The 14,942-nt window shown below is 39.7% G+C and overlaps 1 protein-coding gene across 3 annotated transcripts in view; it reads left to right on the top strand.

Moving 5' to 3' along the window:
* LOC308390796 (voltage-gated potassium channel KCNC1-like) overlaps positions 1-14,942 on the top strand; it is a 54,487-nt gene that overhangs the window by 22,999 nt on the left and 16,546 nt on the right. For 2 of the 3 annotated variants that reach the window (XM_080873083.1, XM_080873081.1), the window contains exons 3-4: positions 6,395-7,376; positions 9,023-9,217. In XM_080873083.1, coding sequence (XP_080729209.1) covers positions 6,395-7,376; positions 9,023-9,217 — 1,177 coding nt within the window. Of the gene's footprint in view, positions 1-6,394; positions 7,377-9,022; positions 9,218-10,184; positions 10,314-14,942 lie in introns of all 3 variants that reach the window. The other variant, XM_080873082.1, reaches the window with a different exon arrangement.

Below are 14,942 nucleotides of genomic sequence, written 5' to 3'. Positions count from 1 at the left end.
ATCCTGTTTATTCTCCATGTGGACGATGGCAGCTCCTCAGCCACTGTTAGGTCATCACTTACAATTTTGCCATCAGAGAGGGGTCACAGACTTCTTACCCATGGGTGTAATACCTTAAAATATTAGTGTACTGGTACACCTGAGATTACAACCACATTACAACTACAAGCAACTCTAGCTGGGTGCAGAATATATATGTACACATGTAATGCACAATGAACGGTGTAATGTGCAATTAACTTAAACAAACTTAAACAATACCTTTTCTCAACTTACTCTGTTTTTTCTGTAAGTCAGCCAATGCCTCTCATTAAGAGCAGTCCGACTATGTGCCAGCTCAGCAGGTGTTAAAGGTTTTGGCACGGTGAATCAAAAATATACAGCGCCTCTGAATTTTATTACATCAAGTATCGTTTTAAAACTGTTCCAGATTAAATTATAACACCCAAAATATCAGTTTAAATTCCCCCTTGTATTAATTTAGTCATTTATAAGTTAAAAATAACAGCTGAAGAGTTGATGTGCCAGCATTACAGGTACAGTTGCAATGGTTTTAGGCAGGTGTGAAAAATGCTGTAAACAAAAGAATGATTTCAGAATTATAAATGATTGTTTATTGGCCCTAAATGTATTCTGCAGCAGGACAATGACCCCAAACACAGAGCGAAAGTCAGTATGAACTATCTTCAGCGTAAAGAAGAACAAGAAGTACTGGAAGTGATGGTAGGGCCCCCACAGAGCCCTGATCTCAATATCATCAAATGTGTCTGGGATTATATGAAGAGACAGAAGGATGTGAGGAAGTCTACATCCAAAGTTTGGAACAACCTACCGGCCGAGTTCCTTCACAAACTGTGTGCAAGTGTAGCTAGAAGAATTGATGCTGTTTTCTGTTTTGAAGGCAAAGGTGGTCACACCAAATATTGATTTGATTTAGATTTCTTCTTTGTTCATTCACTGCATTTTGTTGATTGATGAAAACAGATGATTAACGCTTTCGTTTTTGTTTTGTTTTGTTTTCCCTTTGTGTTGAGTTAACTGGAGGTATTTTGTTTTGTTTTTTTTGGTTAAAAGAAAATGTTATTTAGTGTAAACAGAAGTGATTCTTGCAGCTGGAATCAAATCAGCTTTTAGATGTGTGTGTTTGAATAATCTAAACAGATCTGCTCTGTTTAAGACAAAATTCTGCAACAAATCAAGCTCGTGAACAGTGCGCTCAGCTACATTTGGTTTAGCAGAAATATTATTTTCACTGTATTAAATTCGTGAGCTGAGCTCACTGTCAGATCGGCTCAAACAAAGTTGTTTAACTTTCATATTTTGGTGCTAATATGTGAGTAGATAAAAATTGGCCTTTTTTAAAATGATGTATAAAAGCTTAAGGTGTGTGCATCTACTGTGTCTGAGCCCACATAATTATGTTATATATAGGTATATGAGGTACGTGAATGAGAAAAACAACAACATAAAGACTGAATTCAAAAGTGAAAAGAGATTAAAACACCCACTGGACACTTTATTAGGTACACTTTGCTTCGTATTGGGTTGGACCCTCTTTTTCCTCCATAACTGCCTTAATTCTTCATGGCATAGATTCAACGAGGTGCTGAAAACATTCCTCACAGATTTTGATACGTATTGATACGACACCATCACAAAGTTGCTGCAGTTTTGTTGACTGCATTTCCATAATGAGGATCTAGATGCTCTACTGAGTGAGATCTGGTGACTATCTTGTTCAAGAAACCAGTTTGCATCATGGCACAATTTCTTGCTGGAAGCAGCAATCAGAACATTGTACACTTTTAACCATCTCCATAAAGGTCTGGACATGGGCAGCAACAACACTCACTCAAAGTGTGCTAAGAAAATATTTGCCACAACACCACACCATACTGGCCTGAACTGTTGATACCAGGCAAGATGGATCCAGCTTACACCACATTCTGACTCTACCACGCGAACGATGTCACAGACCTCAAAACCCATCTGACCAGAGGGAATGTTTCTTCTGCTTACCAGTTTTGGTAAGACCCTTCAAATTATATTCAAATTATATTCTCAGTTTCCTGTTCTTAGCTCACAGCTGTAGCCCAGCTGTAATCTTCTGCACACCTTGATTGTAACAAGTGGTTGTTTAAGTTACTGTTGTCTTCCTATCATTCTCCTCTGACCTCTGGCATCAACAAGGCATTTTTGAGAGATGCTGCTCACTGGATGTTTTCTCTTTTTCAGACCATTCTCTTTAAACCCTCGAGATGGTTGTGCAAGTGAATCTCAGTAGATCAACAGTTTCTGAAATGCTCAGACAGCCTCTCTGGCACCAACAACCTTACCATGTTCAAAGTCACTTAAATGTCCTTTCTTTCCCATTCTGATGCTCGATTTGAACTTCAGGAGGTTAAAAAATGCATTGATTTACTGCCATTTGATTGGCTCATTAGATATTTACATTAACAAATAGCTGAACATATGTACCTAATGAAGTGGCTGGTAGTGTAGATTCTACCACTTTTGTGCTAGAACGATTAGATGGACGTATTTGACATTCAGACATTCACCTAATCCAGCTTTGTGTGAGATTCAGTAATATAAACTAGCTTTATGCATAAGTTCTGAGCAGCTTTGAAATCACTTGTATGGAATAACATGTTGGAAAAAGACACAGAGCTCCATCTGTCCCTCCGTTTGACAGAAGTTGCTAAGGCCTGTCATTTATTATTAGCCTTCAGTCTCTTGTTAGGTTTGCTTCTTTTTCTTTGGCTCCTCGCTCTTCCTCTCACCATCATTTCCGTCATACTTTTTGTCCTCTTGCTTGTCATTGCAAAAGTCTTCTTTTCATCACACAGTCACATCACATTAACATCATCAGAACAATGAGCAAATCTTGCCTCGGTCACATCTCTGAGTTTTGTTAACCGTTTTGGCATTCGTCCATCCCTCTCACCTTGCTCGTATTACTCTATGTCCTTGCTTCTGGACTGCTTCAGCTTTTTCCTTTGTGCTTCTCCACGCATGGATCCGCATCGTCTGGTCTCCCTCCCACTTGTCCACCCCCTCCTGTGTCTCCACCTGTGTAACCTACATAAACGATACAGTGTTATTACGGTTTTGCCACAAGTTTCTTTTTGCAGTCTCTTGTGTATGTGTTAGCTCGTACATGCGCAAAGGACAACATGGAAAAGCTCACTTTGAAGACAAGATCTCACACTTTTTTCCCAGTCTCTGCATCCTCATGCTTTCTACAGTTGCCCATGCTTATCATCTACTCAGTTATTAACTATTATTATAATCCTTGCATCAGTAATGTCTGACGTCGTAAAGAATAAAAAGAACAGTAGAAACAAAAACAAACAAAAAATGAGCACAACACTTCAGGGTGAAACTCTCTTCGTTGTTGTGATTTGTACTTGTGAAGACTTTCTGGTGCTCGGCCAATAAGGGAACATCCTGTGCTGGTCCCACTGGTACTATCCCGCTTCACTGGGACGGGAGGGTGGGGGTTGATACCGGGGGTGGGGGAGTGTAGAGGGTGTTTGAGAACCTCAGTGTGTGTGTATGTGTGTGCTTTCATGATACAGAGGAGGAGAGTACTGCAGCAATCTGAGAAAGTAGGTCAGACACCAACTAGTGAGAAACATAGCAGAGGAAAAAAAGAGGTAGAGAGTAGAGATGGAAAAGAGAGGGGAAAAAAGAAAGAGCATAGATGGTAGAGGAGAAGGAGAGCGGGAGGGAAAACAGACCAGAAAGGACAGCAGATGCTGCAAGAATGACAGACCAAAGCAAAAGAGAAAAACAGGAGCAAATCTAATGATATACATTACCAAAGTATTTGGGCTGCAAAGAGGTAGCCTGTAAAAAAAAAAAATGCAATTACACTTTCTTGATTCATTGAGCCAACATTAAACAACATAAAACAACATTACAACCAACGAATGGTTGAAACAATCAAAAAAGAATTACAGGATGGACACCAACTTACTGATTTTCCTGGAAGGTCACGTCTTTGGCTAAATGCTCGTTGGCTAATGTCCTCAATAAATACAACCGCTCACAGTATTAAGCCTTCTGCCCAGTCTGTTTCTGTCGTGAAGGCACTTAGAGAAAATATGTGTAGGCTCTCATCCAATTTCCAACCCAAAGAAAAGGGATGGTGGGGGGGAAGGAGACCTTTCAAGAAACATAAGTGGCACTGGTTGCTCTTTTTGCCCAGTTATAAAGCCTCTTCTTATAAACATTTTGCTCTTGATATTACATAAGTGCATAATGCCAAAAATACAGGCTGGCACTCACAATATGCTGAGGGCACTCATGGTTCTTATATATATGGACTCCACTCAAGTATGAATTACCTTTCTCTTTTGCTCCTCGGGCCATGGTTGTGTTTTATTATTTATTTGGTAATGCACAAAGTATACTGCATCTATAAATACACTGCAGGGCTTAGGAATGGACCACAATGGGGAAAGACTGTGCAGCAGCCGCTCGCACACTGGTGTCATCACACTACTGTCATTGATTCGCTGACAACTGAACAAGTTACAGTGAAGGGAAAAGATTGGCTTCATATAGTAAACTGCAGATCACGCAGATGAGCTAGAAACAAACTGGAAAACAGAGATGTCTGAAGCGGGACAGTGTGATGGTTTAAATTGGCTTGTTTTTCTTTCTGTCAAGGAAAGCTGCAGAGATTTCTGAAGTGAACAGGCAAACCCATGGGATGCAAAATATTGTAGTATATAGAAAGGACCCAGGTTGTGGAAAGATAAGCAATACATTTCTCAGAAGAGGTTCACAATAACAACATAATAAATCAACAAAAAAGCATGGGAGTTAGTGTGAGTTGTTAGTTTTAATAGGCCAAATGCAACCATAGCATTAAGAATATGAACACCAAGTATTAAGTATTGAAAAGACTCGTCAAAATATCCAATTTAAAGAAACACACACAAGTAGGCCAAATGATATGACTGTGTGAAGGGTAATGTTACCTTAAAGCATCTGCATGATATTTAAATGAGTAGTGAGGTTAATGAAATCTTCATAACAATGGGATTCCAAACAGTACTGTAAAAAACTAACTAAATACACCCAGTGATTGTTTTGGCTAATTTGCAGCGCGACCTTTATCAGGAAAAACTTTAATTAATTAATTGTTTTCTGTGTGTCTCTCACGTCACTGTGAGGAAATTTTGGCCACTCTTCCTTTTATTTTTTTACAGCTCTTTTAAGGTTTCATCACATCATTTCAGTCAGTTTGAGCTCCAGACTTTGGGACGTTGCAACAGATTTGTTGCTGTGTTTGGGGTCACTGTTACATTGTAAAGCCAAGTTTTAGCTGATGGACGAAATGGCCTCGCATTTGACATTTAATAGTTTGGCACATAGATTGGCTCACTGGCTGCAAGCTGCCCAGGTCCCGTGGCTGCAAAACACTTGGCATGAAGTGTTTTTGGTGATGTGTTTGGTTTTCTGCAAATGCGGTGCTGTCTATTTAACCAAACTGTCTTTGGTCTTGTCTGTCTGTAGTTTATTTAGATGCAACTTTGCAAATCTAAATCATGTTGCCAAGTTCTTTTTAGACAGTATTTCTCTTATCAACCCTTTCAAATAAGCCACACCTATTAGTCTTTTTTTCATTGCACCTTCATGAATTTTAAACTTTAACATGCACAGTTGGATTTTGGGGGGAATTTGCTGGGATGTCCACAACTAGGAAGATGGTGACATTGTGTTAACACACACTTGAATGCTCTAGACTGGGAAACTGCCAAAGCCTCTGGTTTTATAGAGGTGCTCACACTTGCTAATGATCAGTTATTTGGGTCAATTTGATTATCAGCACTGGCTGCTAATTACTAAGTAAGGCGTTCTTAGTTTCTTTGCATAGAGCTGAATAAAGTCCTGTGAAAACTTCCTTCTCCACATGAGTGTAATATGGCAGACATATTTTCAGTTATTTATTTTATCCCTTCTGATTATAAGTTCTATTTGTGGACTACATGCTTCTGAAATATTTTTATAGCTTTCTGCACACTTTTTGTTTTCTGGCTAAGATGTGGTAATTAGTTGGAATATGTAGGATACACACTGACATATTAAGACATTTTTAAATATTGAGTTGAGTATTAACTGATAGTATACTATTTAAGGGTATAAGTGTTATACATTCACTGGTTGTTAAATTTAATTTAATGTAATTAAATTGAATGAATAATTAATGCATTTACTTTTGCGGTTGGCTTGAGGTTTTATACTGTTAAAATGCTGACATTTTCTCTGATGTTCTTTGCCTCGCTGGATTTTCATAATTTGACTTTTTTCTTTTGCTCTTTCTCTGATTTCTCTTCCTACATTAACTCTTTTTATTGACCCTTTTCTTCATTCTTTTCAGTATGTGGCTTTTATCTCCCTATTCTTCATCCTCATCTCCATATCCACGTTCTGCATGGAGACGCACGAGGCCTTCAACACCATCCTCAACAAGACAGAGAACGTCACAGTGGGCAACATGACTCGTGAGGAGATCGTTTATGAGGTGGTGACTGACAGCTGGCTGACATATGTGGAAGGTGTGTGTGTCATTTGGTTCACCATTGAGGTCCTGCTTCGAGTCACCTTCTGCCCTGACAAGTTTGAATTCTTCAAAAGCACCCTCAACATCATCGATTTTGTTGCCATCCTGCCCTTCTATCTGGAGGTTGGTCTGAGTGGGCTGTCCTCCAAAGCTGCCAAGGATGTCCTGGGGTTCCTGCGTGTTGTCCGATTTGTTCGTATCCTCCGAATCTTCAAGCTGACTCGCCACTTCGTAGGTCTCCGTGTCCTTGGCCACACCCTGCGTGCCAGTACCAATGAATTCCTCCTGCTCATCATCTTCTTAGCTCTTGGTGTCCTCATCTTTGCCACTATGATCTACTATGCTGAACGAATTGGTGCAGACCCAGATGACCCAACAGCCAGTGCCCATACCAACTTCAAGAACATCCCCATTGGATTTTGGTGGGCGGTTGTGACCATGACCACGCTGGGTTATGGAGATATGTACCCGGAGACATGGTCAGGGATGCTGGTGGGTGCGCTGTGTGCCTTGGCTGGTGTGCTAACCATTGCTATGCCTGTACCTGTCATTGTCAACAACTTCGGCATGTACTACTCTCTGGCTATGGCCAAACAAAAGCTTCCCAAAAAGAAGAACAAACATATCCCCCGAGCGCCACAACCAGGGTCCCCCAACTACTGCAAGCCAGATGCCTTGGCGATGGCTACTGCATCACCACAAAGAATCTTGGGAAATGTCTTAGGAGGAGTGATGGGGTCTGGAGGAATAGGAGGTGACTGTCCTCTTGCCCAAGAAGAAATTATAGAGATCAACAGAGGTGAGTGTTTGTTGTTGTTTTTTAATGCTGCTTATGTTTATCATGAGAACATATGCAATCTGTTTTACTGTTGAAAATATAGAAATGAATAAATTGTGTATGTTCAAGATAAAATTCAAGTTTCACTATGTTGTTTACCACTTTAAGCAATCTAAAACGAACTTGCATGATTGTAATCAATATGACAGTTTGCTCATGGTAGTTTGAAGCGTACAAAAGGATTTTAGACTTTTAACTGAGAATTAACTGAGTACCAAAGTGTTAAGAGAAAGAAGTGGAAGTACGATCAAGAAGAGATGCATAGCTGATTCTTGAGCCACCCTGGAGAAATTGCTGGCCCATCACAACTCATATGTAATTTATGATCAACTGGTAGGTTCACCGTTGCCTTAAGGCCTCCATCTGTCAGGGGGGGAAAAACAAACATTATGGAAGGAAAATGACCTCAATTATCTTTTAAAACAGCTTAATGCATCTCAACTTTGAGCTGACTTCCCGAATTGAGGAAAGTCAGCCCACATATTATCTCTCTGGCATTAACAGTGAAATCAGGAGGCGAAGTAATGTGGCTCTTGGCGCGCTTTTTACATGCTGCAGCATCAGGCGTCAGTCATATGCCACAATAATGCACCTTAAATGCATTACTCCAATGGCCTGATCATTAGTGAGTCAGAAAACATTTCTTCAGTGCTTTTACTACATCTTGTCTGCTTGGCTTTTTTCCAGGTATTTGTGGGCGGTGTCTTTTCTTTCTTCTTTTTTTTCTTTTTTCCTTGTTTTTATTAGCAAGTTGTATCAGTCAAACTTTTGATAGCAGACTCCAGACTCGGAAAGTACAATCAAGTAAAAATTTCATTATATGCAAAGCTTGTCTACTAACATGTCTTTGCATGACTCATAGTTCCATATCATTCATATTAATCTTGGTGAGGCCCTCAGCTCATTCACTGCGTAGAACAAGACATTTTCTTCTGGTTGGCTTCCCCTTACAAACAGAAGGATTGACCAGAACATGCTTTATTTTCCTACATTAGAGTAGGACACATTAATTGAATTTTATTAATGCCAGATATATTGTAACATAAAGACCCTATAATGTTAGAAATGACCCCAACAATCAGATGACCCCTTATGAGCAAACACTTGGTGGCAGTGGGAAGGAAAAACCTTTTTTTAACAAGAAGAAACCTCTGGCAGAACCACGTTTAGGGAAGGAAAGCCATCTGCCAACATTAAAGCCTCTCTTTCGATTGGACTCTACTCGGTTTATAGGGTTTTCCATTAGGTAGTATTATCTGGTACCAAGTACTTTGTTAGCCAGGGTTCCAAGCGAGCTTCATCGAGCTTAAAATGTGACGTCGACAGCCTGCGTTCCACTGATTGGCCAGGTAGTGACGGCTCAGGCTGGGTCATGAGAGCGACTCCTTCACAAAAATCAAACAGAGCAAATTTTGAACAAGAGAAATGGTTACAAACAAACCAACACTGGTTTGGTCTTAACCAGAGTCAAGTCGAGTCAAGTACAGCCGAGTAGGCGGAAAAGAGGAATTAGATATGAAATTGTTTTTTGAGTTAAACAAGATGTTTAATTTTGTAGCACAATGATTCTTCTTTGGGTGTTTTTCACTTTCCTTTGCCTCAACTAGATTCTAAGCAGAATGGTGACGCAGCCTCAGCCGCCTTGGCTAATGAGGACTGCCCCACCATCGACCAGGTGCTGAGCCCGGATGAGAGGAGTCCTATTGGGCGAGGCCCCACTCGGGAACGCTACCAGCAGGACAGAGCCTGCTTCCTTCTTAATACCAGGGAATTCCGTGCCACAGATGGGAATGTGCGGAAAGGTATGTTTCACACCAGGAGACGGATATGCAAAACATGCACATCTTATGTAAACAGATCCACACAGCAAGATGTTTGGCACAGTATGATGTAAACATACATTATATATTATATAAGTGCAGAGGCAGCCAATGCAGATAAACTACATATAGGTCATTATACGTTTTGAATGTCACATTCAAACATGCAGGAAAGATGCGCTGGATGGGACAGCACACTATAAACTGAGTTAGGAGACTTCAGTCACAGCTAGCAACAAAACATCCACACATCTACAGTCGTGCATTTACCACACATGCATACACACCAAGTTCTTCTGCTCTGCTCTGTTTGTTTCCATCTCTTCACATTCATGTTGTCTGTGTTTCCATCACCGCTTGGTATCACATTTTATTTCTTCTGTCGGACAAGAATCTCTGTCCCTCTACCTCTCTCCTTTTCCTTTTTCTTCACAATGCCTCAGCCATTCATATCTTCCATCTTTCCACGGTGTCTGTGAACTTTGTTCTGTGTCCCATAATGTCACATTTATTCATGCTCAAAAACGATCTCTTTCTCTGTCTTCTGGACTCAGACAGTTGACCATGCATTAATTTACTTCTCGTCACTTCTGTTTCTCCCTGTCTGTTTCTCTCTTTCTCTCTCTCCTGCCTTGTGTTGTCCTTTTTATTTACTTTTCCCTCAACCCCTTGACCACTTACCCTCCCAAACTTGCCCCACATCTACCCTCCTGTCCCCGCTCTTTCCCTTTTGAAACCCACGCCCTCATTTCACCCCTTCTTTTCCTTTGTGCTCCACCATAACGCCTTCCCTTTTCGTTGCCCCATGTCCATTATCTTCATGCTCATGATAACCCAACACCTCATTTACTACTGCAATCCAACTACCACCACTGCCACCAACCTGCACTGAAACACTCCCCCACACTCCCTCCAAACTTTCGACACCCCCCTGTTGACAACAAACTAGAGGCAGCAGCCCTGGCACCCAGCCCAGACTCCCCTCTGACTGAGGATTGGTATAAGATGGAGGGGTCTCTGTTACAGCAGGACCTCAATGCAAACTCCACATCTTCCTGGATCAAACCATAGACCAGAGGTAACACTAAAAAAAAAAAAAAAAAAAATTTTTAATAAAGGAGCTTGTATCCTGGAAACATCCAGAAAGTTTTAATCTGGCTGTCCTAGAGGTAGGATGTTTTTAATTGCACAAACAGCAGTGTAGTGCCCACTTTAACACAGATGCAGCTGCACATGCTACGCATGACCTCAAAAGATATGCAGATACACCAAATGTTTTCACAGTGTTGTGTCTAAATGTTCAATGGAGTTTGTCCTTTGTGTCACCTGTAAGAAGACTTATCTGTGCCTGAACGCGTGGAATGATGCAAACATTTGAGCTCAGGTTAGGTAGCACTTCAGTGTGAATGTTAAGGTTTGGGTTGCAAAGGGTATTTCGGGGCTCACCTTGTGATTTCAGAGGTATTTCATACAATGAGTCCTAACCTCAGCCCAATGTTGTACTTATTATTATAACTTTGTGAATGACAATCTCAATGAACACTGTACAAGATGTAATAAAAAAGAAAAGAAAAGAAAAAATCTGGAGAGAAAATGTGAAAATTTCGCTGTGATATACACTCAGTAATTACTTGTTTGTCTGTGTGAGAGCTTAAAACCTGCATACAGTCATGAGAGTGCAAGAGCGCATCCATGCGGGTATGCACATGTGCAAATAACACCCAGAAGCTCAAATGAAAAATAACCCCGTTGTTGTGTCCTGTGTCAATAACTAATAAAGCAAGACACTGAAGAAGAACCAATGGGAACAGCGGGTCATGTTGTTGTCTGATGTGCCTCTGTGTTGTTGTTGTCTCTCTCTTCAGGTTGTGTCATATCACGCGTGTGTATGTGCGCTTTTTTCATTCTTACATGTTATACACTGTGTCTCTGTCCTCTCAATGCCGTCTGAGTGTTGTGTTTGTGTTTGTCGTGTGTGGCTTAATTTAGTTTTTTCCCTTCCTATTGTGTTTTACTCCCTACCCCACGGACCTCCACCTTGGCAAACAGAAGTGCACACTGCAATTTAAAAAAAACAATGTTTGACTATAAACAACACCTTTCTATTTACACCTGTATATATAATATGTACATGTACTCTCGCACTGGTTGTATGCACTAACAGTGGCATTTGTCCCTGCTACGCCGTGATGTGGCCACAAGGATTTGCAAAATTACATGTACATATGCACCATTTCTAATCAGCTGGTCTGCACTGATACTTTAACACATTGTGATTGCAGTGCTGGATATCACCTTTCCAAGGCCCAAGGTAACTGGGGTCACTGGAGCCATCTGTGTCAGGGGATATCACTTCGTGAAACATGGCATGCTTAACACTAGCAAACATTTTAAAGAATGCATTAATCAAAAAACAAACAAACAAAAAAATTGACCTACAAATCAGTTATAATACCAGAGTGCTAATTTACAAAATAAGCATGTAATGGATCTGAAATACTATCCCCTGACCGTATAACTGTGCTTTCAGTGCCTAGTGTAGTCCAAAGATTAGGACCTTTTGTATGAGTACTGTGGAAAAATCAGAAGGAACATAAGCTGCACTTGGTGACTGAAACACTTACCGGCCAGACAGAAAGACAAATGCTATGACAGAGTTGACCGAAAAAGCGGCTTCATGCTGTTTAAGGTAAGCGAGCCTCGAGCTGTCCGAGCCTTTCAGTTAGAGGTTGCTGACATCGCTGCAGTTTTTAATGGTTTTCTATATGTAATATAAAATCTAGGTGCTACAAAGATCCCTCTTTAAAACAAATCAGGAGTCCATTGAGCAAAACAAGTGCTTGGGTTATTAGGATGCTGTGTAGAGCTTGTAATTTGTAGGTAAGCGATGTATAAAAGTCTTTATTGTTTTAGTGTGTATTTTAATGTTGAGCCTTGTGCACTGGGGGAAGAGACTGTACTAAGTGCTTACAGTAAATACCAAATCAATTTGATCTGTTTCTTACTTTCTCTGACACTTGAGTCTCTAGTATCTGATAACAAGATTCCATGTCTATAAGCCCCGTGTTAGACAAATGACCTGGCCAAGGTGATGCCTACCTCTTTCCTATTGGGGGGAAAAAAGATAGTTATATAGGAGCATTCAAACTTATCTGACTAATCTGTTAAATTTGTGAATCAGAAGTTTTGAATATCAATTAAATGAACAAAAAGCACTGGGTTTATAACAGTTATGATAGTCCCTGCTCTCCACTTGTTTTTAAAGAGGGATTTCCTCCATGCTGACTAAAAATCATTCTTGTGTGCTTTATTTGTGATTTATTTTGTAGATATATGCATAAGGTGTTTTTGCCAACTTATTTTCTTAGCTTCTCAGATTATTTTGTTGGATTGTTGGCCATTTGACTTCCTACGCACCCAGTGCCGTATGCATGGCTCACTAAGGTCAAACGGTCAATCACCCCCCTCTGATTGCTCACTCCAAATCACTCCTCCAGACCTTCTTCAAGGAGTTTATATTGGCTTCTGTCTCTCTGTTCCTCTGTCTCTCTTCTTCTCCACACTCTTTTCCTCTATATATGTATATGAGGTGTTTTTTTGTTCTGTTCTGTGTTTCTAACATGCTCTGTGCATCTGTATTACTGTGATGTGTTATCCAGCAGTTTGGTAAAAAAAAAAAAGAAGTATTTATTTGAATGCTATATTGTTTCGAGGTGTATGTGTGTGGATTGAGTTGATTTATGTTAATTTTAATTATATTTTGCTGTATTCTGTATTTTGTTTTGTTTTTCTCTTGATATTGTGTTTTGTACAAGTTCTTTTTGTTGTTTTGTGTTTTGTGACTTCCCTCGTGTTCTTCCTGTGATCCCCTTTGAGTTTCACCATCACCTGCGATCTGTCTTTTCTGAATCGGAGTGACAAACAAAACTGCCAACAAAACAGCGGAACAAATTAACAGAAAAGTGGTGCAAATCTCGCTGGTTAAAGGCATTCTCAAGAGCATATTTGGCCAAAACGTTCACTACTTATTAGCAAATCCGTACTTATCTGTGCTTTTTATGCATTCATGTTATTACGCTAATTATCATTAGTTTACTTATATATATATATATATATATATATATATATATATATATATATATATATATATATATATATATATATATATATATATATATATATATATAAGAATGAGTCCAGTGTGCTCATTCTTAGATGAATTGGTTATTTGTTAAGCTAAATGCAATGTGTCACGCATTATAATTTAAAGGTCCTTTTGTAGCTGGAAAGAGTTTCAAAACGAACTTCTTTGTTATGTGACATTTCCCACTGTGATCAAAATAGAAAGTGACTCAATAGTCACTCACAACAAGATTTGATTACCGAGGGTACAAAGTGATTTAATTGTGGCTGAGAGGACATTTTTGTTTTGGCCATTTGAAGTTCATACCAAGTAAATACAAAATGGGCTGCTGACAAAGCATAATGCAAGGCAATTAATGATTCCACATAAATTCACTAGTGGTATAAGATTTCTTAAACTTCATGTAATCAACTACAATGTATCAGTGATATCAGAGTATTTGCTGTTGTGTAAACTGTGCGGTTTTGGCCAAATAGTTGTCCAAATTACCTGAACATCGGACGTTACCGTGCACAAGGTGTTGGGTAATTGGTGTTAGATTTTTTAATACTTATTAGCAAATCCGCAGTAAATCTGCAGCATTTTCATGGAAGGATAATATAATTTATCTAGACTTTAAACAGATACGATGCTGAGGTTTACAGGGAAAAAAATGCTCTTCATTGACATTTCATCTGCTCCTTTTTTACCCCATTGTTTTATATTGTTAATTTTGACACAGATTAAAGTTAACTGTTGGCAGAAATATTTTTCCAGCCACCACAGACCTGTCTGTTGTTTCTGTCTGTGCTCGAGGTCATTACCAGAGCGACACGCTAACTCTAAAAGTAACTCCTAAAAGCCTTTTCCTATAACCCGTGTGAAAGTTTTTTATGTGGTAACACTTGTCAGTCCTCTCATGTGTTCTCTTTACGGTTGACACAGTATGTAAAACTCGCTCTACATTGCCATGCATGATCTGATATTTGTAACAGTACCACTGTGTGTGTCTTACTGTGTTCCCCCCATCACACTCTACAAATATTCTCTCTGAGCCAGATTTTTACCGATACACATGTATGCACAGCGTATATTCACATATATGTACAAGAAGCAGGGACATAAAATATTAATTGGGTTCGACATGAACTGCATACGTCTGACCTACATACTACAAACTAAAGGATGTAGGATGCAGCTGGATGTTATATCTTCTCTAGAAGATATAGTAGGAGCTGTATGTAGTGTATGCACATATTGTGGCTTCAGTAATGGTCATGACCAAATCAGTACATTTCATTATTGGTAACAGGAGATCATACGATCTTTAAACCATGTAAGAATGAACCAGTGTGTATGTGGCCATTCTTAGAAAAGAATCAAACAGTCAATGACGCTATAAACAGTGATTGAAAACAGGTTATTGCCTTCACACATGCATACAGTGTCATGGTTTGCTGTGTGGCAGGCAGGAGAAGGACCCAAGATGCAGACTCACAGACACGGGGATAAACTCAAAAAACACAGCTTTATTGCTGGCCACGAGAAGTAATACAAAATAACCTAAAACTGGGAAAACTAAAG

Source organism: Rhamphochromis sp. 'chilingali' (assembly GCF_963969265.1).
Source record: "Rhamphochromis sp. 'chilingali' genome assembly, chromosome: 22".
Lineage (NCBI taxonomy): Eukaryota > Metazoa > Chordata > Actinopteri > Cichliformes > Cichlidae > Rhamphochromis > Rhamphochromis sp. 'chilingali'.
Note: the sequence above shows the minus strand (reverse complement) of the source record. Positions and strands in the feature narration are given on the sequence as shown.